The sequence below is a fragment of the Protopterus annectens genome, chromosome 6.part1, assembly GCF_019279795.1.
Source record: "Protopterus annectens isolate FY-2018-M chromosome 6.part1, PAN1.0, whole genome shotgun sequence".
In the NCBI taxonomy this organism is placed as follows: Eukaryota; Metazoa; Chordata; order Ceratodontiformes; family Protopteridae; genus Protopterus; species Protopterus annectens.
This window is the reverse complement of record NC_056738.1, coordinates 443,197,347-443,224,705: the sequence shown is the minus strand read 5'-3', so window position 1 is coordinate 443,224,705 and position 27,359 is coordinate 443,197,347. Positions and strand designations below refer to the sequence as shown.

Below are 27,359 nucleotides of genomic sequence, written 5' to 3'. Positions count from 1 at the left end.
GCTATCCCAAACAAAACCAAGACCCAATCATCCAAAGGCAGGCGTCCGGTCTGGTGGACCCCTGCCATAAATAAACTGTACAACAGAAGGAGGAAGCTACTACATGATAGTGCAAAATCCCTAATAGGGAAGGCATCTCTGATCAGTACTAGCAAAAAATTACGATCCTTCATAAAATCCTCCAAGGCCAGCTTCGAGAGAAAAATTGCACAGGACACCAAAGACAATCATAAGGCTTTTTCAGTTATGTTAGAAACCTGGGATGCAACTCCCAGACTTGTTCTGAGTTGATTCTAAATGACAAAAAATACACTGAACCCACAGACATCACCAATATCCTGGCAGACAGGTTCAGTGCAAACATCTCCACCCCTCCCCCAAAAGAGCAAGTATCTATCCTGGCAGAGGGCTGCCTCCCAAACATCTCAGATGCTCAGGTGAAGGCTGCCCTCTCCAAAGCAAAAACACTGCTTCCATGGGACCAGATGGCATCCCAGGTTGCATCCTACATGAACTCCAAGAGGAACTAATCCCTCAAATAAAACAGCTATACAATCTCAGCCTCACTACAGGATATGTGCCCACAGAATGGCGTACAGCAACAGTGGTCCCACTCCACAAAGGTGGAGCCTCTACGGACCCTGGAAACTATCGCCATAAGCCTGACTAGCTTAGTCTGCAAGGCTATGGAGAGGATCATCATGGAGCTCATAAACAAAGACATTGGGGACCTACAGACACTAGATCCTACCCAGTTTGGCTTTGTCAAGGGCAGATCCTGCCTTTTGAACCTGGTTAACTTCTTTGAAACAGTCACCAAAGCCATAGATGAAGGGAAGGTAGTCCACACAGCCTATCTGGACCTTGCAAAGGCATTTGACACAATACCCCACTCGGGCATCATAGATAAGCTATCCAGCTTAAATATAAACCCCTATGTCACAAGATGGGTCGCAAACTGGCTCAAAGACAGAACCCACAGAGTGAGAGTTGCTGGAGCCATGTCAGACTCGAAACCGGTCACAAGTGGCATCCCACAGGGTTCTGTCCTGGGACCACTCTTGTTCGGTATATACTTTTCCGAGGTACAGGCAAACGTGGGTGGACTATGGCTCACTAAGTTCGCAGACGACTGCAAACTGGGCGCCATAATCAACTCTCCAGCTGACACAAACATCCTTCAAAAAGGTCTCACAGAGACAGATAACTGGTGCCAGTGCCATGGTTTAAAGCTAAATGCCAAATAATGTATAGTCATACCCTTTGGCAAAAACAATGTGCCCACAAATTACCACATAGGCGGAAACCCATTAAGTACAAAGAAAGTTATTAGGGACCTGGGGACCCAAGTTGATAGCAATCTCTCCTTTGAAAACCACATTGCCAAAGTGGTTAGAAAGACCTTCTACATAGCCCACCTCATCACGAAGGGTTTCACATCTAGATCAAGAGAGGTAATCATGCCCCTTTATTCATCCCTCATCAGGCCCATCATAGAATACAATGCCCCTTTTGGGATGTACCTTACCCGACACCTGCAGCAATTAGAAAGACCCCAAAAGTATCTCACCAAGAGGATCAAGGGTCTCAAACAGATGCCATATGCTGCTCGGTTAAAAAAACTCCAGCTCTACTCAGTTAGCTCTACTCAGTTGCATACCGCCTACTTTGAGGCGATCTATGCCTGACATACAAAGCTATGTCAAATCCAGAATTAATGGACATGCTCCACCTCAGTAAATCTAAATCCCTTAGAGCCACACGCTCGAGGGACTTGAACCTCAGCACAGAAATAAAAAGAACTTGCTGGAGGGACAGGTTCATAACCCAGAGGCTCCCTTCGCTCTGGAATAGAATTCCAGTTCATGTGAGGCAGAGCACCTCACTGAATCTCTTCAAGAGGAATCTCGATAAGTGGATGGGGGATCGTAGTTTGTCCCAGGGATTACTCACGTGTCACTATTAGACAGAGGCACAGTAAACTAAACCTTAAAAAGGGCACAGTATACTCAAATCAAGGGGTGGCGTAAGCCATACAGAATCGGGCTAGGCTTATAATTGCCCCAGGGCAGATAGCCTAGTATGAACCTATGAACCTAAATCTTTATGCTTTAAAATACAACTGATCGAACAATAATCATTCAAGCCTGGCCAGTTGCAAGCATTTAAAACTAGTTTCCAAAATAATTATTTTCCTTCTAAAACCAGTGTCCATGGACCCCCCCCCCATACTGATATTGACCTTGTCTATAACCAAGTATTTGAAATGGTGGTTAGGGTACATGTGAACATATTTTGCTAATGCATTATTCAGATACATTCTTTTTATATTACATTCGTGTTCATAAATCTAGTCCTGTAATCTATGTTCCATTTTGCCTATATAAAAACATGGGCAGGACTGGCATAATCTTACATATACAACTCCTTTAGACTTACAATTGTATCTGCCCTTTACCCGATACTCTTTACCACAAATGTCAAGAGAGTCACCAGTAAAAATATATTTACATTATGGACAATGCCCACATTTTTTCATAGTTAGGATGAGACTGTAATGATGTATATTGCTGGTATTGTTGCTTGTCAAATTCTCCAGGAAATAGTTTTAAAATTAAAGCCCCTACAGTATACTATATTGGGTCTTATCACCTAATTTATTTTTAACTAGAATGTCATCATCACACACAACATAAGTTTTTGTTTAAAATCCACTTGTGTTTTAGAATCCCTGCTAAAACCTGTAATAAAAGTAGTGGTTGGGCTAAAGGTATATTGTGCTCCATCCAGCTTAGACGATTGTGAACAAGATGTAAGCACTACAAGTAAAGTATTTAAAAGAGCTCTGAAATGTCCTGCTGTTCTTTTACGGTATAATTCTCTTGTTAATTCCTGAAGAAGACGTTTTGGATATTATCTCCTGACAAACATTCCCACCAAGTTATTGCACTCTTCATCAAACTTAGTCTAACGTAACCATCATTGCTGCCTCCTCACTACTGACCTTTTCTGATGGTGGGGATGTGATCTGGTATAATGAAGAAAGGTGTTAGAGTAGGTCTTTTTCCTGTAAAATACTGGATGTATATCTGTTGGAACTAATGTCTTTCTCCAACAATACAGCCAGACAGGCTATCATTTGTAAAATTTAAATGTTAGTTGTAGAACTGATGTATTTCATAAAGGACTCAATATTCTCAACTTTCCCCTTCCAGAGGATAAAGAGATCATCCAGGTAGTGGACATAAAGCCAGGAGGATGCTTTCACATACTTCTCAAATAAAAGCTTGCTCTCCCAATGAGCCATGACTAGGTTTGCAAAAATAGAGCCGCAAGGTGATCCCATGGCTACCCCAGTATTCTGTAAATAATATTTTCCATCAAATAAAATGTAATTGTTATCCAAAACCAGGTGAAATAGCTCCTCACAGAGATTAATCTCATCTTGGGGACCCCTTTCTGGAACAAGAATTCAGTAACACGTGCAATTCATATATCCTGTAGTATGACTGTATAGAGATCCTTCACATTTATCATAATAAAAACATCTTTGTAGTCATATTCAACTTTGTTAATCAACTCTAAAACAATGTCAAGAATCCCTACAACTTTGTGTTTAGTTTGTTAAAAGAATTTTCAATTTGCTGTCTAGGTATTTAGCACAGGCTTTTGTTATTGAATTGCGCCCAACCATTATGGGATGCATCAGAGGTTTATCAATATTTTTATGGATTTTTGCGACCCCAATTGTAGTTGGTGTGAGTGGGAGGTCATGTTATAATAGTTGAAATTATCTAGGTCTATACATCTATAATAAACATGTCCCTGATTTACGTACCAGTGCTTCTATATGCTCCATTCAACTGATTCTTTGAAACAAGTTCATAGGTGTCACTATTTAAAATTTCAAGTATTTTATTATTGTATTCATGCACATCCATGATAACAAGCCCACCCTCCCTTATCCAGTTTCATGATTCTAACATTCTGTTTTAAAAAAATGCAATAAATCAACTTCATGCTTATTTAAGTTCAATTCACAATACCTATTATTTTGTTTTAACAATTTTCTGATATGTAATTCACATACCATTTCAAAAATTTGCAATACTGGATGCAGGAGTGGGTTGAATGTGTTTAAAATACGCAAATCATCAGTAGGGATATTATTACCATCAAAAATAAGTTTAAGGTTTAGTTTCCTTAAATACATTTGTAAATCCAACAAAGTCTTACCCTAATAACAGCAAATCAGTCAAAATAGGAACGCTTCAGCTGGCGTTTTTTATATAAAAGACTCCCAACGACAAGTTTCCGCCAAAAGGAAAAGGATCCAACGACTCAAAATGGATAAAGCAGGAACGTTCTTTATTCAGTTGGCGCTTTCACCCAACAAGGGCTTCCTCAGACTGTACAAAAATGTTTAGCAAGCACAGTCCATATATAGTAAGAGCAATAAACCAATAAACTAATAAAACAATCAATTAATCAATTTTAAAAACATTTTGCTTATGTAGTGTGAGATATTGAATATAAAAAATTTCTGATAATTAATTTACATATATAGAAAATATATATATATATATATATATATATATATATATATATATCTATATGCACTTGATAATGAATATATAAAAAACTGTCAGATTATACATATTAAATTTTTCAGTTTCCACCACAAACACATGTCATTCATAATTAGTCCACAAGATGGTACTATAATACATAGTATGACTTTATCATTAAGACCAGGGGGATAGTCAGCCTTACACCTGATAATCCATTTAGTCTCCATTTCCAAAGTAAGGGTTTCTAAACCTCCACCCCTAGGGGTAAAACCAACAGTCTGTTGCACAAAAAAACTGAATTTGTGTGTATGTCTTAATGATAAAGTCAGCCTGCATCCATTTTTAAAGAAAAGGAGACTAGGAAGGGGGATGAAGCATTAGGATTTATACAGTCTGTAGGATCAGTAATCTTCACATCATTTTGAACTAGTTCTGAGCATATCTGGAGTAGTCTTTATGTAAAAGTTTTATACTTGTAAAAACATTTTTTATAATATAATTTTGTAGATGGTAAAAATTGTTAATTGGTATATACACATAAATTTTATAATGGTCAGGTTTTGAGATAACTACATGAATTTATAATATCCTATTACTGTCATAACATCATAGATATATTATGTGTTATAGTACCATCATGTGGAGAAACTATGAACTACAAGTATCTGTTGAAAACTGAAACATTTAATGTACAAAGTTTAATAGTTTTAAATGCTTATATATATATATTTTAATTTCAAGTTTACATATATACATGATTTTATTAATGCAGATTAATTTATATCCTGGATTTGTATATTCAATAGTTTGCATTACATTTAGAGATATATATGAATTTATACATCAAACACATACTATGTATTATAGTACCATCTTGTGGACTAATTATGAATGACATGTGTTTGTGGTGGAAACTGAAAAATTTAATAAGTATAATCTGACAGTTTTTTATATATTCATTACCAAGTGCATATATATATATTTTCTATATATGTAAATTAATTAATATCAGAAATTTTTTATATTCAATATCTCACACTACATAAGCAAAATGTTTTTAAAATTGATTAATTGATTGTTTTATTAGTTTATTGGTTTATTGCTCTTACTATATATGGACTGTGCTTGCTAAACATTTTTGTACAGTCTGAGGAAGCCCTTGTTGGGTGAAAGCGCTAACTGAATAAAGAACGTTCCTGCTTTATCCATTTTGAGTCGTTGGATCCTTTTCCTTTTCCTTTTGGCTGAAACTTGTCGTTGGGAGTCTTTTATATAAAAAACGCCAGCTGAAGCGTTCCTATTTTGACTGATTTGCTGCTTTTTATACATTTACTAGGAACGCTGCATCTCCTGTGGAATATATTTGCTGTTACCCTAATAACATCTTCTCTGAAATACTATATGAGACACTGTACAAGTTGAGACATTTTAATCTTTCATAATAACAAACTTTCACATGCATGGATTCCCTTGGTATATTTCCACTGTGCTCTTTCCAATTTCTTCATGCTAGTTTTCTTACAAGATTTCCATATAAACCCATATTTCATGTAAATCCTCATCCTGCCCAGCTCTCTCCACCCTGATATCCACCTATACCCCCTCTCGGACCCTCCAAACCTCAAACCAGCAACTCCTAGGCATTTATCAACCAAAGAAAAATATAGGCAAATTACTATATAAATACACTGTGGCCCAAGCATGGAATAAACTCCCTACACACTTTTGTTCCATTACCCACCCATTACTCTTTAAAAAAAGAACTCAAACTTCATCTACTTAACACCAAGACCTGCCACTGTCAGGACCTCACCTAACTCCATCACACTCCACTCTTACAGTATCTAAACATGTGTCAGTATGTATATGAACTAGTCTCTCTCCATCATCTTAGTCCACCAGACCTCTCACAGATCGCCCTACTTGATGTATTTTGTATATATTGTACATAGCTACTTGGTTATTATATGTATGTACCTTACAATATTTTTCTTGATGTTCTTTAGTTTTAATTGTACTATTTTGAAGTGGGGAATTTTATTTGCTGTAACCTGTATGTAACTGGAGCGTTTCTCCTTGGGTCTCCACTGAAAATGGGCTGCTGGCCCAGTTGGACTAACCCAGTTAACAAATGCCAATCAATCAATAAATAAATAGATAAGACTACTTGGAGAAAACCACTTGTAGAAATGTCTGAGGTTATCAAATAGTACTAGAGAATAATCAGACCAATTGTGTAGGAGATTATATAGGAATGAGAGATGTACTCATTTGTTTGCATAGAGAGTGGATGATGCATGGAATAGACTACCAAATTACAGTAAAACAAGCACTAATTCAGATATTTTTAAGAACACCATGAATGCTTATTATAGGAATGACTGTTTTGGTATATTGGCATGCTAGAAGGGCATATATGTATGTGCATGTGCGCATGCAGACAGACACACACACACACACACACACACACACACACACACACACACACACACACACACACACACACTCCTTTACTGTGACCTACTGGGCAGACATACACTTACACTGATACATCCAATTATATGTGGAAATACCCCTCAATACTACCTGAATGCTAAACTCCATGGAACTTTCCTCTGCCACAATGGCTGAACTCAAGATTTTGGTATGGAATTTTAAGCAGACCAACAATTCTTGGAATCATTCAACTGCATAAATACCTTACTGCAGACATTTTCAAGGGAGAAAATATACCTAATTAGCACAGGCTACCCCCCGGAATGCATAATTAGCATTTAGCATGGCCTCGGATTCAACTCTCCATGGTGCTGCACACCTATGGTAGGTCTGTTTCTGAATCAGAAATGGCTATCATAAGGTGTGCACCATGTGTATACCTTATAGTAACCTTTCTGAATTCACCCCAAAATTTAAGTTTTGAAGTAGGGAGCTAACATTCAAAAGGCAGCTTATAATGTTCAGTATAGGTTCGTAGGTGTTTACTAGGCTTATGACCACAAGGGCCTTTTTAAGCCTAGCCATGTATCCCAAATTTCTGACAAGTTCTGATACCCTTGATAAGTGTAAGGGGATTGGGAGATGAAACATTTACAAGCAGGAGCCTGGGAGATGCACAATTTACAGGTTGCATGTGTCCATTAGAGACATAGGTGCCAAACCAGGGATGAATTTCCTGGTCCCCATCCATTTGTCCAAGTTGCACTTGAATTGGGTTAGGGAGGAACTTTGCATCACATGGGTGGGAGCCTCTTCCAGAGATGGAGCGGCCTCTGGGATACATACCTGTCTCTCCAGCTGGTAATATTTATATCACAGGTGAGGTTTGAGTCTTTAGAATGGGTAATTCTGGTGCTGTTTGTTTTATGGATATGCAGGAGGTCCATCAGAGTGGGGTCTGACAATGCCCTGCATAGATCTCCCTTCAAAAGCCTGTAGGAGACCAGAATACAGGGATAGGGCCTTGTGGTGGTCTGCAGAGGACATTTTACTTATGCCCTATATTCAGAAACATCTCTGTGAACATTCCAATTGTTGGATATGCCTGGTTATGTACATAACAAAGGGGGATTGTACTCAACGATAGGTCTGATGAATGCCACATACAGTGGAGCAATCACTTCCTTGGACTTAGATGCCATACCTTTTTTTATAAGTTGTGCAGCATATAATGATTTCTTCACTACTGTAGACACATGAAGGTCAAAGGCTAGATTGTTATCCATGCGTGTCCCTATGTCCCTGACTACTGGGTCAACTCTAAGGGATGTGTTGTCAGTATGATAAGATACCAGGGGTCGATGACTTGTAGTGCTTTGTGAAGATATGAACAAAAGGCCAGGTTGCTGCATCTATAATGCTTCTAGAGTTCACCCCTTTCCAGTATACCATCAAAGAAGATAAAACCCTAGTCAAGTGAGCCATAACCTTGACTGGAAGACATTTACCATGGTGGGAGTAACAAAAACCAATAGCAGGAGACAGACCCTGTATAGGAGACAAACAGCTGTTCAGCATGCGTAAAGGGATTTGTTCATTCAAGGTAGTACCTCAGCTGCCTGTGCACCTCCAAGGTATGTAGAAACTTTTCTCCCTTGTTTATAGGATCAGGCAAGAATTCTTGGATCTGGATGCTTGATTCAAGGTAAATTCAGAAACATCTTTAAGCATGAATGATGGATGCATAACACAAATCTGTCCTTGTGAAAAATCAGCTAGGATTGGCCCACAATGAAAACTCACAGCTCAGAGAGTTGCCTTGCATATGTCAGAATAATAAGTAAAACAGTCTAGGCACCATCTAGAAAATTTTTCACTTATAAACACCAGATTTTCTAGTTGCAGGTTTTCTTGCCTTCTTAAACACCTGCTGCACATCCTCATGGAACAAGTGCATAAAGGGATCAAAACAGAATCATCCAGGCTGTCAGTTGCAATTGCTCTAAGCTGGTGTGTTCTATTCACTCATGATGCTGTGTTAGCTGATCCAGTCTCTGAGGAAGCTTGTGGTAATTGTCCTTGGCCAATTCCATTAAAAGTGAGTTACCACAATGAGGTTTAGTAATTCTTTCTGAATCTCTAGTACCTTAGATATAACTGGAAAGAGTAGAAATGCACACAGAAACGTTTCTGGCTATGGGAATGATAGAGCGTCTGTCTTCCAAGCATGGCTACAAGGATGTCTCGAACAGAATTTTTTTTCCAAGTGTCTGTTTTGAAAGGAGGAGAACAGATCTACGTTGTGTTCCCAGCATCTGGTTCATGTCCCGTTAAACCTCTACATGGATCAAACACTTCAGTCTTCCTGCTAGTGTTGCTGCTAATGAGATGCAGAATAAAACAATTCTGTTAATTGTTTACCTTAGTTGAGTGACTTGCTGGAATTTTGTAGAAATGTTTGCATTCTGATTAAATTCAGAGTAGAGTTGATACCCTTTCCAATGCCTAAAGTGGGATACGTTTTGTGGAAACATGAGATTTTGCAGGACAAGCTCTACCTGTAGCCATTGAGAAGAGCTGAACATCACTTTTTGCCTAAACAAAAGCTAATTATAAAATTCGAGTTGCTTATGCCGTTTCGTATAATATTTTGGTGTTTCAGGCATAAAATTGTTTTATGAAACTATTAAAATATAAAGACAGTCATGATAAAGGGTACTAAATTATATTAATTAATCAAAAGAACTTTTTTATAAGTATAAAGAAAGACATTTTAGCCATTCCATAAACTCCTAGTTGAAGTTATTACTAAGTGTTTCACATTTTGCTCGTTAGTTCTTCATTATGAGATGTAGTATTCCCCATTTCCAACATGGAGGGTTGCTAACTATGCTTAAATGCTATTTTAACAGAAGTAGCGCCAACTCAATTGGAAAGTAATAAAAGTACTTTTCAGTCAGTGAGGTGCCTGGTGACTTAGTGGGGGTGCTTCAGTTCTCCTAAGATAGTAATGTGTTAAACCAACCTGGGGAAGGGAGTTAGAGGGTTCAGAAAGCATTTGGCTTTTCCACCCATAATATTGGCAATATCTCAGGTGCCTGAAAACAGTAATGCGAGCAAGCAATAGCTGTGAAATATATCTGGGGATTTGGGGTTCCAAATAACATATGCCGGGAAGAGTTAAGACTTATATGCTCTGGTACTTCACTGCAGAATTCAGACTGACAGCAGAAAAACAAGAAACTTTAGTTAGAGGAAGAAAATTAAAAAAAAAAAAGTTTCAGTTACAAATTAAAAACATAAAACAAAAGTTGCCTAATTCTTGTAACCAGTGACTCAAAGTCTAATTTAACAGATGAAATATTTACTAGTAAATAAAATATCCATTCATGTTTGTCACATTTTTTCATGTTTTTGTTTTAAATGCCAGTCATTTTTTTACATACACAAATGTAAGACGTCAGCCATCTGTTTCCCTCCAACTTTATGAATTATTGGGGAATGATGGAATAGATGAATCATTTGAACACCTTTCTGAGCATGTCAAATCTACATCAGTTATTTTGATGGGCTGTAAAATTATGATGTCGATTAAGTATACATATCTCTTTATCCAATGGTTAGTTCAAGGAATGGGTAAAGATAGCTGTGTGAATGTCTCTGCATTTCTTTAGCAAGGAAATGAAGTCTAAGAATGTACACTAGTTTGCTTGTAAGCCATTCCCAAGTCCAGATGGCCTTCTAACTTGATCTACTGGAAAATCCAGGCAAAGTTTGAAATGTAATTCCTTGCCATGTCAGACTGCCATTGTTGTTTGTAGCCCATGCTATTGCATTTCAAAACCTAGGACACCCCTCTGAAAGAATAGTGCTCATCTTTCCCTGTGGGGCAAATGTTAATGTATTTTGTGTGTAATGACTAATCGTATCATTTAGCTGCAGTGTTACTATCGTTTGTGGGGATGCTGTCTATGCTTCCCATGCTGTCTTATTGAATGTGTTGTAATATAAAACTCCCTTCATATCTTGCAGCCATTTTTATCGGATTAATGTTGTGGTGTTATTAAAGCATAATGGTGTTAACATGCACTGGTAAGGCAAAGCCCATTGCTTGCATATCACATTGTAATAAAAGGGCCTGAAGAGTATTAACATATTCATCAGAGTGATGCATAGCTTGTTTACACCAACAGGCATGTGTGTTGCTTTGACTGGTCATGTATATAATAATGGCCACACGTGACTGCAACGTCTTTTTGCAGCAGAGATGGAAGTGATCACTGATATCCCTATCAATTCCTTTTAGTGCCAAATGTTACTGATAATCACTTAAAGCATACTTTAAGATCTGCTGATGCTCCAATTTCAAGATAGTTGCTGAGCTGTGAGGGTATGCTTTTGATAGCTTTGAGTCTCGAACTGATTTGTTGCTTAATTTCATGATGTTTAAGAGACATCCTCAACTGAAAACATTTTACTGTAGTCTGCTGTTTGTATGTCAGCTTTCTTTATGCTTTCTAGGAATTTGCAGCTGTTTTGTTTATTGCAGTTTTATGCAGGTTCAGCAATCCTATAGTTTGTTCTTTTACCAGCATGCTTACCAGCATGCTTAGCAGAACTGGAGAGGAGTTGGAATCCCATGCTACAAAGACGAAGCATTGTTTGGTTTCAAAACCAGAGAAAGAACCTACACCTAAAAGATCTGAAACCAGAAAAGGAATAAACAAATGTACCTGTTTTCAGCTTTCTCTGAACTAAAAGAAATATCACATCCTTACAGGGAGCCATGGAGAAAATGTCTGCACAGTTAAATAGTATTAATTCACTTTGGTTGAATTTGTTTCTTGGACTGTGAGATCTGAGTCAGTATTTTCAACACAGAGGACAGTATTTCTAACAACTTCTTCTTCTTTCGGCTTTTTCCCGATTAGGGGTCGCCACAGCAGATCACCTGTCCGCTCATAATTGCCAGTGGAGGTTTACGGTGTCGAGTTGCCAGCCCAGCCTTCCACAGAAGGCACACACACACACACACTCACTCCTAGGGTCAATTTAGAGTGTCCAATCCACCTACAACATGTTTTTGGGATGTGGGAGGAAACCGGAGCACCCGTAAGAAACCCACGTGACCACAGGGAGGACATGCAGACTCCACACAGAAGGCACCCCAGCCAAGGATCGAACCAGAGAACCTCTTGCTGTGAGGCGGCAACGCTAACTGCTGCACCACTGTGGCCGCCTTAGGACAGTATTTCTAACTCCACATCCAAAACTGACCAGCATTCCAAATAAGACGGCATATCAGTGAAAGAAAAAAAATGATCTAGAATCAAGAAGTCAGTATAATAATCTCCTCCTAGTTTTGTTTTAAAATATATCTGTACCAGCCTACTCAAAACTATTTGGGATATTCTTTTTTAATATACTGAGAAACTAAACCCACATCTTCATAACAAACAGAGCACACCCAGCTCCTTGAGCAAAGTCTGTTTCCGACTCTAATAGACTAATTTCCTTCCAGTAAACTTTCACAATGCAGTAAAAAAACATTACAATTGTGAAGAATAAATCAGATTTTATTTTAGAAAAATGATAGCTGAAGTTCTCTCCATGCATTCCTATGGAATCTAAATTAGCAAGACCATTTTCTCCTCTTTAATTCCTGACTAAGAGAATTAACTTCAGATAAATTGAATTGTTCCTGAAACTGTTCTGCATATCAAACTGGTTAAAAAAGTAATTATTTTTGACATCCTTTTTGCATTCAAAAATGATTCAACATTACAACCTTTTGTCGGTGTAGCCGTTAAACTCTTCTAGGCAGTCTCTCTTTCTAATGTGTTTGTTAGATGCAGTTTTGATGCTGCTTATGCTGTTAGACAACTTAGTGAAATTTGTAAAAGGTGCAGTTTCTATTAATTTGTTTTGTAAATAGTTTTAAGTGGTCTTATTTTGACCTTGTGCTATTCTGTCATTTACAGACGTTTTACATTGTTATGCTGGTGTGAAAGTGGCCGTACAGCTACATTGTTCTCCTAACTTGTTGAAAATATACATTTGTTGTAAGCAATGCCTGATAATTGTGCATGTTAAACTATCCATTAGCAAACAACACTGTTTGCTTATATATCTTCTTTTTTCACTTCTGTTGTTTAAAACACTTTTCCCCATTGCCCCACCGTAGCATTGATATTGTGAAGTTTAAATGCTATTTTCATTTGTTTTTAATTGGCTAGTTTCTTGCAAATTAATGTTGCCTCTCTCTCTCTCTCTTCTTGCCCAAAAGTTGTCTGTGAGCATAGGAAGATGTTCAAGATTTGCCTCAGTGACTGGTGCATGTGTACAATAGGCAGTACATGTACTGAGTATGCCTAAAATATGCTTCTAATGAACTTTTAAGCAGAACAACTAGAAAGCAGAGAATCTCATTTTTGGTTTGCTGCAGCTTTTTAGCTCCACATACTATTTATTTATACTTCATTGATCCAGATTAGTTGCCCTACATTTAAAAAAAAACCTTTTAAGTAGAACCTCATATTTAATATTAAAACATTACCCTTTACTGCAAGCTAGGTTAGGAGTTAATATTTTTGGGGCAAGTTTCTACCACAGGTATTCTTGTAAGTTTTCCCTAATTTTTATTTTTTATATATGTATTAAAAAAATTCTTCCATTCTGAAGTATACGCTGTATTTCTGCATTTCACTTTCATTTATTCAGCCTGTCTTTTATTTTTCCCCTGTGAGCCCAGATTTAAATACAGTGCTTACATGTTTCCATCTTGGCTTATTCCTTTTTATTTATGAGACAAAATAATAATTTATGGCTGTGTTACTAAGTTCTTGGTATTTCTTATTCCCTCCCCTGTACACCTTCTGGTTCTTGCAAATTTATATTGGGACAATCTAACTAGTGATAGTATATTTCAGTGTCTGCTTACTTAGCTGCTTTTGACTTTTGATATATAAATTCTGGTATAAAATATAGCCTGTTAGTGCTATTTCTCCTACTGTACAGGTCCATTTTGAAAATGTGTCAAACAAATTGTCTTTTTAGTCGCAACACATACACAATCAGATTATATAGTTTGCTTGCCTTAAGTTTTCATTTCTGTGAGGTTTTGATACCTGATCTGCAGGCATACTCTGACACACCTGCCTACCTTATTGCGCATTAGATCTCACGTACTGGTCCATCCAGTTTAACTTTGTCATTCTATCTACTGATCATGTATTTCAAGCATAGGTAACCTTGTTGCTCCGGGCTCTCGATTATGTTACCACTTGGCATACAATTACAGCTTTTCACTGATTTTCTCCAAATATGCAGCGCTACCATGAAAGCCTACATTTATATAAAAAAGTATCTTTAGGATCGTGATAAATTTCATACTAGAGATGAACACCTTATCGTGTGTTCTCTGTCCTACCCAGCCACTTGTCCCTTCTGGGTCATGTAGCTTTTCTTGAGGTTACTTTGCTGTTTGTATATTTTAAATTCAATTCCTTTTGCATTTATGGATTCCAGGTATTTATGCTTTGTTCTACATCTTCAGCTTTTTTGGTGATTTTTCATTACTGTACAAGACCACACATACTTTATCTTAGTTGTAGCAAAAATTTAAACTATGTTAAAGGTCACATATTTTGAACTAGTCAAGTTTCCAAAAGCATAACTTTTTTGTTGTTGATTTTGCAGGCATACTCTAGGTTAGGTTATAGCTTCAACTACATAGCTGACTACCTAATTTTAGTTAATGTTTCATCAAACTATTATTTGCTGTATCTTAGCACTTGTCTGTGCTTATTTTGTTTTACTTCCTTCCTCTGTCTACTGCATGTTTTATGGCTATTTAAAAATTTTCACACATTTTATTATTCTGTATTTTTTTTTTTTTTTTGCTGCCTGCTATATGATTTCAGAGGTGAAATGCACTATTTCCATTTTTATATTATAGGCTTTCTGTAGTATTGGTCACCTATTCACTAAATATTCCTTTATAATGTGTTCCTCACACTTGATTTTAATATCACAGATCTCATTATGTTTTAAATTTACAATAAACCTCATATTTTAATTTTGTTTATGGGACCTCCTTTTATAGAGTGCCACTGAGTTACAAAATTGGGCATGCTGGAAGAATAACATTAACAGGTCCTGTTTTATCACATTTCTTTTTATTAAATTATTTGAGTAATGAAATAATGAAATACACAAGGAAAGCTTGCACTAGTTAGCTGAGACTGAAATACAAATTAAACAATCTGCAAATTATTTTAACAGAAAGAAGTGCGTTCTTCAAGTATAATAATTAGATACAACTTGTCAAAGAAATAATGCACAGATTATGGCAATAAGTTGTTATATAGTCCTTAAAGTAAGGAGTGCTATAAAGAAAAAGACCAACCCAAAATTTAAGATGCACTTCTGCCAGCCTGCTGCATTTAGCTGTGTGGCTCATGGCCGTAGAAAAGCTTAGTGCATGACATTTGCATTCCTTTTTCCATATAGCATGAGGTCATCAGCATTTTATTTTCTGGTTTTGCCATTTTGCTGGACAAATATTTTTCCTTGCACAGTACCTGCTAATTATTAAGCCCACATTGCGAGCATGCCCTTTAATTTCCCATAAATGGAGTGAAAGCCAGTTACACACTGTAGCCATCATCTAGGCAACCATTATAGAGTTCTTTGTTTTTTGGACCTAACCCCCTCCAGCAGTTGATATGCTCATTTTCAGATGCAAGGGTCTCTTGAATCATTTCCCCACATGATTTAGAAAGGCTGTCATACAGGTACAGCTTGATAGAACCAAATATTAATCCTTTGCCCAAGCGCTAAAAGCAGTGCATGTATGTTTCCAGTAGGTGCTAGAATGACAGTGGATTGGACTGACTTCCTTTCTCCAGGATGAGTGAGTTGAACTCCGCTATGTCATGTACCTTCCCTCACTCATTCCTCAAGCACCTGGTTCACTAATCTGTCTCAGGTTGTCTGGATCCCAGGTACAGCTTTATTTCTCTCTGCCATGGAATCAACAGAGAAAGATGATTTTGAGTGGATAGTATAGGATTTATGATCATCGGTGTGGTTCAGGATTAGGCCCCTTTCAAAATTTAGATCAAAATTTCCTCCCAACACAGTGCATCTGTTATGGTCTCTTCCATTACTTACAATATGGCTGTTCTTTGTATTACTCTTTGTCCATTTCTTCTTGCTTATGAGTCACAAATTTGCTCCATTAAATTCATTTATTACAACCACAATCACCATATTTTAGTTAATAAACTTTTATCACTCTCCCTTCAACAGCATGTACTGTACATGCAAGCACTCCTGCAAATAGATTCTGCAGTGGTACAAAGGTTTCACAGTTTACCATACAGAGGCGTTCATCTTGTGGGGCTGGGGTTGTGCTTACCCTTGTTTGCTTTTAAGATTTTGCACATTCTGTATGTTGCACTATTGATAGTACTGCTTGTTTTAAACTATTTGTTTCTGTTACATTTAGACAATTCATCCAGAAACATGCATGCCTTGTGGAAAGAAGATTAGATTTGGGAAGCTCTCTATAAAATGCAGGGACTGTCGTCTGGTGGCCCATCCAGAATGTAGAGATCGCTGTCCCCGGATCTGCTTACCCAATTGCATCTATGGTCCTGTTAATGGAGAGGTAAGGGATCAGAACCTTTGCAGCATATGATATGTTGTGGATGTAGGAAACAATGTATTTTATCTGCCTGCACAATGAAGTAATTTGTCAAATAAATGATGCTATGGTACCTCCATACCAGCGGTATGTAATTTTGATGCAACGTGTTAGTGCAAGAACCCTTTAATTTGTGTCACCTCTTTTATATGGTAAGAAGATATAGTTTCATATTTCTTTAGACTGTGTTTGTGCATGTTTATTTATATGTGTGTGTGTGTATGTGTGTATAGATATCTATTGTAAATATAAATATATATATATATATATATATATATATATATATATATATACATATATATCGTTTACTATCATGTCCATGAAGTGCCTTCCATCATAGATGGCATCATCAAAAGGCAGATTTCCAAGTGACTAGACAGCGAATGGAAAGTCAGTGAACCACATCATTGAACATCGAATGGAACATGTACTCCAACAGCCACATTTCCAAAACAATGCAGAACTGTTGCTATTAATATGGTTCGACAAGGAGGCAGAACGATGGTTATATTTTCAGCATACCAGGTCAGTGATGTGAGCGTTCAGTGGAAGGCACTTCGTGGACATGATAGTAAACATATATATATATATATATATATATATATATATATATATAGATGTATAGATACAGATATAAATGTGTGTGTGTGTAGACATTAGAAAGCGCACTAACTAAACTATGACTGCAACTATCCAACTACTGTCTCACAAACATATTTTGGCCTACTTTATATAGGTTCACAGTTACTAGGTATGCAGTCCATGAGACTGTTACAGAGCCTAGCACAGTTTCCCAAATGGCCTAAAGCATTGTCTAGTGAAGTATTTGCTCAAGCTTACAGAGTAAGCAGGTGAAGGCTGAGGCAATCCTATCTGCTTCACTGGCAATAGCTCATTAAAGTTCATCGCCTTAATCCTGTGTGCCAACTGCCATCCTGCAGTGTCCATTTCTGTATTATCCTTCCCTCTGTTCTGCTGCTTTCATTTGGACCTGTGATACAGCTTTTACCCAAACAAACTTTTCTTTGTGCATACATTAACTTATTGATGTATGATTTTTAATGTATAAACTACAATTGCATTAAATAAAAATCATGTGCAATATCTGTTCAGGTCTATGTCAAAAGACTGAATGGACAAATTGTCGAAACCCATATGGTTAAGACCATATGATCAACAGTTCAGCCCATCAGAAAAATAATTCAAACCCAAACAACAATCACATAACAAAAACAATGCTTTTGTAGGGGGCAAGCCCCCTGCACCCCTCACACCCCCTGCTAATTATATATACAACTCTGAGATCACAGTACTGTGGGGAAAAGGGCAGATTTCCTGATCTCTATTGTATCTCGATCTCAGTCAGAACGGTTCGACGAACTGAATTGTTGATCATATAGTCTCAACCATATGGGTTTTGACAATTTGTCCATTTGATCTTTTGACATAGACCCATTTGTTTTGGTAGAAAAAAATTCAATGTTTCTTTTTCTTAAGTCAAAGAACCTCAGAGATAAAGTATATAATTTGCAGGGTTGTGGTGACTTGGTGCCCATTTCCAGCAGCCAAAGACCCACTATCCTGATACTATCCTATCCCATATCTGGAAAACTAAGATATAATATTGTCATATCCTGGGTATTACTGGCTAGGCTTATAAAGGTTCTTGGGCCATTAGCCTTGTAATAACCTACGAACCAGTGTTGAACAGTGGTAAGCATGCTAAATTTAGCATGCAGCACAGCATTCATCTGGTTTGTGCTACAAGCAAGTTTAAAGTACATTGCAGTTTTGGAAAACACAGTCAGACTTAACATGAAAAGGACCGATGCTACTATTGCTAATAACTTGTAAATTCCTTCCATTAATCTTTTAAACAAACTTCATATTGTCAACAAATTACAGCCGCATGTTTGAATATATGGTACATAATATGACATTTAGGTAACATATAAAGATATCATATAATATAATATTTACTGCTATTGATATATTTGAATCCAAAACTGGTTGCTTTACTTATTTCCATTTATATAGCATAAGAGGAACAAATCCTGAAACATTTGAGATGTTTATACTTTGAAATGTCAGATACCTTGCCATTTGGGGATTGAAAATTTTAAACATATTGTTTAGAAACATTGGGATTCTGCCACATAACCAGTTTAAATTGTCAATGAATGAGTGTTCTGGAAATAAGATGATTCCAATGAACAAATACATTTTTAATGTAAAATAAATGTTTATATTATGCATGCATGTATGCATTGTCAAACTAAAACCTGTTTTGCAGGTATTCCGATGCTGTCTCTTTACAGTAACTGGATTTGATATCCACTGTGAAAGCTTTCTCCAATGTGTAGTGATTTGCAGCTCTTGAGCTGTGATTGACTGCATACAGTGATTGTATGCTAAGCACATCAGCTGCAATGAGCATGCTCCAAATTAAAACTCTAAACAATTTCAAACAGTTATGGCATCCTGAATGATTCCGTTACAAATGAGCTTTTGTATTTATGGTTTACAGTTTGTTGGAAACAATTTCATCAGGAGAGAATGCATAACTTACTTTAATGTATTTAAAATCAAAAATCTGATTGATCTTTTTATTTATATATTTTATGCAAGTTGTGATGTTCTTCGTGTTTCACTGTTGCACTCATCACATTTGGGTTATCCCTGCCAGGGTAGCCTTCGGCCGGCCCAAATACCAGAGACTTAGTATTTCTACATCGGTTGCTGTCGCTTGAGGACTGACGTCAGGTCATAAGTAGCATAAAGTAAGGCAGCAGAAGCCATTACATCAGTCTTTCTTGTCATGGAAACTGAAGCAGAAGCAGTTTGTAAGAGTGTCGGTTGGCCGCTACCTGAGTTTTCATCTACCGATTTAAAGTTGAAGTCTTCTAAAGCTAAGTACCCCATTGGGAATCCTTTTTTCTTGCACTAACTGATGTCAGAAAAAATTAATAATTGTCTCACCTGTGAAAAGCAAATGCAGCACAGAGACTTCCACTCTTACTGCGTCACTTGTTTAGGCCCAGACCACAACTTCCTCCATTGTTGCTTCTGTGCTTTGTTCAATGCCAGAACTATCTATCGTTGGGCCCTGATTGTAGCCAGATATTTTCGCTTACAGTCTTCAAATTCTGATATGCTTTGGTAAGCCATCTGACAGCAGATCATTTGAAAAAACATAAAGATAAAGACAAAGACAGACCATACAGGTCCAAACCTACCAACGATGCTTCCGTTAAGCTAGTGGTCAGTTCTACGGTACTCAGTGAGGCGCTTTTGCAGCCCCTGATACCCGCTTCTGTTGATTCACAGGCTGCTACCGAGACCCTTTTGGAGTCTGGTATACTGCAAAACTCTTCTTCGACCAAGGATCCTGCGGTCGTCTCTACCTTGGATGGGTCCTGAGCCACTGAGCAGGCACCGGCTTCCGAGGAAGTCCTTCGCAATACCGAATCTCAACACAAACCAACGTCTTCTTTTGTGACTACAATTCTTTCAAAACCGACCAAATTTCTTAGGCCCAAGGTATGAACCACACCCAAGAAACCGACGACCCACTCTCAGGCGCCTGATACCTTGCCTCAGTCTCAAATGCGTAAAATGTCAGAAGACCTTATCATGCTGATCAGGAGAAGCCAAGCTACCCTCTCCAAAAGGAAAAGAGATCTGTCCCCTGTAGTTTTGCCTGAACAAGAGTCAGGTGAATCTGATGCATCTGAATATGAAGACATGCAACCCCTCTCTACTTATGAGGATTCTGATGCAGAGGATTCCATTCCTTCAGCCTCTCCCCCAGAGGATTTTTCCTTTGCGGAAACCCTGCATACTTTAAGAGAGCATTTCCAATAGGAGAGTCAGGACTACCCTCATTCTAAAAAGAGAATCAGGGGATTCCTAGATCTTCCACAACACAGACCCTTGGCCATTCCCCCAGTCCTGGATGTTGTGGAGGATGATTTCCTCGAATCCAGCTTGACTCCTGATGCCCTTCCTCCAGCTCCCAGAAAACCATACAGGTACTACAGAGTCCCTGACTCATACAAATATCTTTTTAAAAATTCTACAGCTGACCTGGACATCATTTCTCAAGGGCCAGAAGGGATTAAAGCAACCTCTGCTAAGAATCCCACCCCCTCAGACAGGGATTCCCGAGCATTTGACAGATGGGGTAAAAAAAAGTATACACCTCAGCTACACTTGCTATCAGGGCACTAAATTGCCACTTCCATATGCTGAAATTTTAGCAACATACCATGGAACTTCTTAAACAAAAAATGTCTTCCTTTCTTGCTTGGGCAGAATCTAAAGATTTACAAGAGTTAATGCATTCTGCAAGTCAAGTAACTAAACACACCTTGCACTGTAGTTTGGGCACCCTAGAAGCTTCTTGCAGGGCAGCAATCACTGGATCTGTCATTAGAAGGCATGCATGGCTTAAGCAACAGCCCCTGCTGGACCATGTCAAATCTAAATAGTTGGATGCCCCCTTGAGCAAAGATAACTTATTTGGCACTAAGGCAGAAGAGGTCTTAAAAAAGATGGAAGAAAAAGCAAAATCTGTGCAAACAGTTAAGGATTTCTTGCAGGTTCAGCCCCCTAGGTTCAGCAGGCATTGTCCATCCAAACACTGGTCCTTTCCTGCTCCCAGTAAACCAGCCCAGCCTGGGCCCCGTGGAAACAGACCCCCCAGAAAGCAGCCACAGGGAATGCAGATATCTAAGTAGTGGACTACCTCCACTTCAAAACCAGGGAGTTCTAAGCCACCCGCTCACAATAACTCACCTGCTCCACCCTCTCCCTCTGCCCACCTTCACTTACCCCTAGGAGGAAAACTCTCCTTTCACTCAAGCAACTGGGCCACCATTACCGAGAACCACTGGGTATTGAACATTGTGTCTCAGGGATACAAATTTTCCTTACACACCTTTCCAACCCCAAAATGGTTCCCAGATCTAGCTCCAAATCAGTGGGCAGAGGCTCAAAAGTAAATCCTTTCCCTGCTCTCTGAGGGCAGTAGAGCATGTTCCTGCAGAACAGTTAGGCCAAGGTTTCAATACCAGACTATTTCTGGTACCCAGAAAAGAAGGTACTTGGCACCCTATCCTCGATCTATCCATTCTAAACACCTTCCTGGTGATCACAAAATTCAAAATCCTCAACCTCCAGCAGCTGCTACCCATGCTCTCCAAGGACGCTTGGCTAGCCACCCTAGATCTAAAAGAGACCTACCTCCACATTCCTATCAGGGAATCATGCAGGAAATATCTATGCTTCAGAGCAGGATCTCAACACTTTCAGTTCTCTGCGCTTCCCTTTGGCTTATCTACTGCTCCCAGAGTTTTCACAAAATGTCTGGCTCTGGCCATTGCCTTTTGCAGACAAAGAAATATTCAGATTTACCCATACTTAGACAACTGCCTTATTCAGGCAGACAGCCAGGAAAAGCTGCTCAAGCACCTAGTCTTTGTAAAGACCCTCCTAACCTCTCGAGGGTACATCAATGAAAAGAAATCTAAGCATGTGCCTACCCAAAGGATAATCTTCCTGGGAGCAAGTCTGGACACAGCATTCCAGATGTCATACCTTACACCAGCGAAACAAATTTTCCTGGCAACCTACTTCGCTCAACTAGCCACCAGGCCCCAGCTAACTGCAAGGAAGATCCTGCAAGCTCTGGGGTTCGTGGCATCTTGCATAATACTCATTCCATATGTCAGACTGCATATGAGGAAACTTCAGTGGTACTTAAAGAGCCTTTGGTGTCAACACTGTCAAGACTTGGAAACTCTTCTACTTATAATTCTTTGCCTCCGAAAAGATTTTCTTTGGTGGGCAACAGCATGCTCCCTCAACAAGGGACTGCCTTTCTCCCCACCCCTCACCACAGATGCATCAGGCTATGGTTGGGGTGCATACCTGGATGGCAGGTGCATACAGTGCCAATTGAACCCACAGCAAATCCCTCTGCACATCAAGCAAAAAGAGATGATGGCTGTGCAGCATGCCTTGATGGCTTTCAAGCCCTTTCTCTCCAGGGGCTCTCCTGATCAAAACAGACAACACCACTGTGATGTGGTACATCAGCAAGCAGGGAGGGACTCACTCCTACCCTCTATGCAGGCTGGCCATGACCCTTTGCCTCACACCCTCTGCCATGCAACTACACCTGTTAGCACAATTCCTACCAGGCTCTCTCAACTCTCTGGTAGACCAATTAAGCAGAAAGTTTCTGGACCCACATGAGTGGCAACTCAACAGAAGGACCCTCACCCTAATAACTCAGAAATGGGGAACCCCGAAGGTTGACCTCTTTGCCTCCCACACCAACCATCAGCTCAGCAAATTTTGTATGAGGGAGCATCACTGCATGGCTTGGAAAGTGGATGCCCTGTCCTTCTCCTGGGTCAGTCTATCAGTCTATGCCTTTCCTCCCCTACCTCTCATCCCAAGCGTACTACTCAAAATAATGGAGGAAAAACCAAGGACCATTTTTATAGCTCCAGACTGGCCCCACCAACTCTGGTATCCCTTGTTCTCAGCCTGTCCCCACTGCCTCCATGCCATCTTCCTCAGATTCCAAACCTCCTGACCCAGAGGGAAGGGGAATTCATGCATCCCCAAATGCAGACACTCGATTTGGCAGCTTGGCTTATTCCCTAACCCCGAACCATTCTGCCAACCTCAGTAAACAGGTTCTGGATGTTATCCATGAGGCCAGACACCCTAGCACCTTATGCTGATAAATGGAAAAGGTTCTGCACCTGGATCCAGGCTAAGGGAACCAATATGGCACAGCCCTCCCTACCTCTCATCCTGGAATACTTAGCTGACCTACTACACAGTGGCCTCTCTTTCTCCTCTATAAAAATTCATGCCTCTGCTATTTCTGCCTATTTTCACACTGAGCAGCCCATTTTCTCACACCCTTTGGTCAAACAGTTCTTAAGAGGGACTAGCAACTTGAGGCCACCCAGAAGGACACCAACACCAGCTTGGGACCTTAACATTGTATTGGAAAAGCTCACCCTCCTCCCTTTCAAACCAGTTTCTTCTGCAGAGTTAACATTTCTCTCCTGGAAGACAGCATTCCTTCTGGCCATCACTTCAGCCAGAAGAGTCTCAGAGCTACAAGCACTCAGAACTCTTCATCATCTTCCATGCAGACAGAGTATCCCTCAGAACTAACCTATCCTTCATGACCAAGGTGGTCTCCAGCATGGCTCTCAAGCAATCCATTCATTTGCCCACCTTTTTTCCTAATCCGCAGAACAAGGGGAAAAGGATTCTTCACTCTCTAGATGTGTGCACAGACAGTTCTGATTCTATCTAGACAGGACTAAATCCTTCAGAAAGTCTGATCAATTGCTGGTTAGCTTTGCTACAGAGGCAGAAGGCAAAGCCACCTCTAAGCAAACCATTTCCAAATGGATAGCGCACTGCATCCATTTCTGCTACAAACAGCATGGAAAGCCTCCCCCCAAGGGGGTCAGGACACACGCCATCAGAGCAGCCTCCACCTCTGCAGCTTTCCTCAGAGGAGTCCCCACCAGAGATATCCTGGAGGCTCCCACCTGGACATCTGTTCACACTTTTACCAAGCATTACCACCTGCCTCTCTTCTCCAAATCCAGGGCAGGGTTTGCCTCTGCAGTCTTGCAAGGCATCCTAGCCAGCCCTAGTTTCCTTGACTGCCTCCACGCATTTCCTCAGCTTTGGGAATCAACCCAAATGTGATAACTGCAACAGTGAAACATGAACATAGTGCAGTTGTGTACACTTACCATAAATGTAGATGTTCGAGTGTCTTCACTATTGCAGTCCTGGTTTCCCTCCCTCCATCCCCCTTTCTTCTCTTTCTCCTTCTATTACCATTCTAACTTGTTGTTCTCCTTTCCTTACAAGGGACATATTGATATTTATTTTCCACTAGGGGAGTTCTTCCACCAGTGCCTAGCCTCCTACTTGTGGGCTCCTCACAGGTTAGGGCAAGAAAAACTGATGTAATGGCATCGGCCGCCTTACTTTATACTGCTGACGACCTGACGTCAGTCCTCAAGTGACAGCAACCGACGCAGAAATGCTAAGTCTCTGGTATTCAGCCCAGCCAAGGGCTAACCTGGCAGGGATAACCCAAATGTGATGACTGCAACAGTGAATACACTCAGACATCTACATTTATGGTGAGTGTACACAACTGTACTTTTTTGATGGAGAAGAACGGGCATAGCTTTGTCATTCTTCCATACATTATCTGGTGAAGGCTCTTGTATACTGGGTATATAATTTTAATTGATGCCAGTGAATTGTGGTACTCATTTCTCATAGAAAATTCACTGTGAATATGCAATTCTGTGAGGCAAGATCATATCTAATGTGTACTTTATTTGCAGTGGTGGGTGAGGGAGGCTACAGGAAGCTACTGAATGGGTGGGACTAACTGGAATGGGACAACACCTTGATGATATGAGAGATGAAAGTTTTTTAGATGTTGCTGTTTCTGGTGAAGAAAGTTTTATTTCTTGTGTTTCTGATTTGGATGATTTAAATGCTTATTGCCATTTGAATACAGAGGCTATTCAGTGCAGTAGTTCTTTTATTCCACCATCTACTAATGAAACATTTAAACATTTTTCCTCCGTGTTTAATTTTCAAGTACAACAGTTGTATTGTGCTTTTAAAAGATGTAGAAATGTATATCATCTAACTAAATTAAAATGTAATTGATTTAAGTAAGAGAAGGGACATTGTAATTAATCCTTCAGACAAGGGGAACAAGATTGTAATATTACATCACATGCAGTATTCTGCTATGTGTTATGAATATTTTAATAGTGAAATTTATAAGAAATGCAACATTAATGCTTATAACAATGCTGTTATGGAATAACAAATGTTATTACAGAAAGGCTTTAGGTTAGGCTATTTGACCAAGGAAGATAGTGATAAAAGGTTTGTAGTTGAAAGATGCAAGATACCTTCCTTTTATTGTTTGTCCAAATTGCACAAAAATATGGCCAATCCTCCTGGTCACCCAATAGTGGCACCCTGTAGATATTTTCTTAATAAAATAGGTTTATTAATACATAATAATTTAAAACCTTATATAATAAAGTTAAAATTGTATGTTACAGATTCTTCTGATTTTTTAGAGAAAATATCTGATATAACATGGGATACAAAAATGTATTGGTTAACTATGGATGTAAAAGCCTTTACACTAGCATTAAGCATGGACATGGGATTAAAGTTTTATCTTATTTTTTAGGAGATACCCCCTTGTCAAAATATATTGTGGCGGTTACACATTTTTGCTTACTGAATAATTATTTTATATTTGATAAGATACTATATTAGCAACCACAGGGCACAGCCATGGAGGCTTCTTTTGCCCCCATGTACGCCCTTTTTGAATTGGAGTATCTGTATAAGCACAATTTTGTGCATGATCATGTTACTGGTTACTATAGATATATAGATGATTTAATTTTTATATGTAAAGGTGGTGAAATTAATATTGAAAATTTCCATCGTGACTTCGAGAATAATATATATGGTCTGGGTTTCAATAGAATACAGTATGGTAAAAAAGTGAATTTTTTGGACTTAGTTTTAGAAGATTTGGATAATGGTAGTATAAGAACATCAGTCCATAGGAAATTTGCAAATAGTAACCATTTTTTACATGGGGGAGTTTTCATCCGAAACATCTTTTGGAATCTCTCCCTTATGGGGAGTTCCTTCTGAGTGATAAAATTTGCAATAATTGGGATGATTTTGGGGTGGAATGTAATAGAATGTTTAATATGTTTATTGGTAGAGGTTATAAATATAATATAGTTAAAAAATCTTTCTATAAGGTAGTTTCACAAAAGATAGGTGTGGGGGCCCATTTTAGAAGTATTGGTGCTGACAATAAAATTTACAATATGGACATAAATCAAATGAAGGAAAAAGTGTATTTTGTGTCAATTTATAATAGCCTTAGTAGTGAGATAGGCAATATTTTAAATAATTGTTTGGAATTTTTACTAAAAGATGATGAACTTGGTAATCCTATAGCTCACCATCATTCCATCTCCTACAGATGGGGCAAAAGTTTAAAAAAACTTTTTAACTTCTAGTCTTTTTATTTCTCCTGATAGGGTTTATTTAAATCCTTCTTTAATGGGCACTTTCTCTTGTGGAGAATGTAGTATATGCTCTAATGTTGTCCCTAGTTTTGGTAAAATAAATGGTGTTCATTTGTCCCCTTCTGGCAGATTTTCCTGCAACAGTGAGGGCATTATATATGCCCTGAGATGTCCTTAGAATATGTATTGTATAGGGGAAGGTAAAAGGAAATTTACAGATTGCAAGAACAAATTAGGGACATAAAGAACAAAACTGAAAGTAATATTGCTATGCATTTTAAGGAAAGACTCAACAGTGATTTTTCTTTACTTCAGGGTTGTGTTCTGGAACAAATATTTGTACAAGTTGATGAAATATGTAGTGTTAAAGAGAAACTAGTTTAGAAAGAATCTATTTATATTTTAATGTTTTATTCTTTGTTGCCTATAGGTTTAAACTTGGAAATTAATTGGAAACAATTGCTATGTAATTAGTGCTGATTACTGGATTATATAAGA

The 27,359-nt window shown here is 38.6% G+C and overlaps 1 protein-coding gene across 1 annotated transcript in view; it reads left to right on the top strand.

Moving 5' to 3' along the window:
- The window catches only part of LOC122805310 (rac GTPase-activating protein 1-like), a 748,681-nt gene that overhangs the window by 444,036 nt on the left and 277,286 nt on the right, over positions 1-27,359 (top strand). Inside the window, exon 9 of the mRNA XM_044075398.1 lies at positions 16,519-16,680. Within this exon, the coding sequence (XP_043931333.1) occupies positions 16,519-16,680 (162 nt within the window). The remainder of the gene's footprint in view (positions 1-16,518; positions 16,681-27,359) is intronic.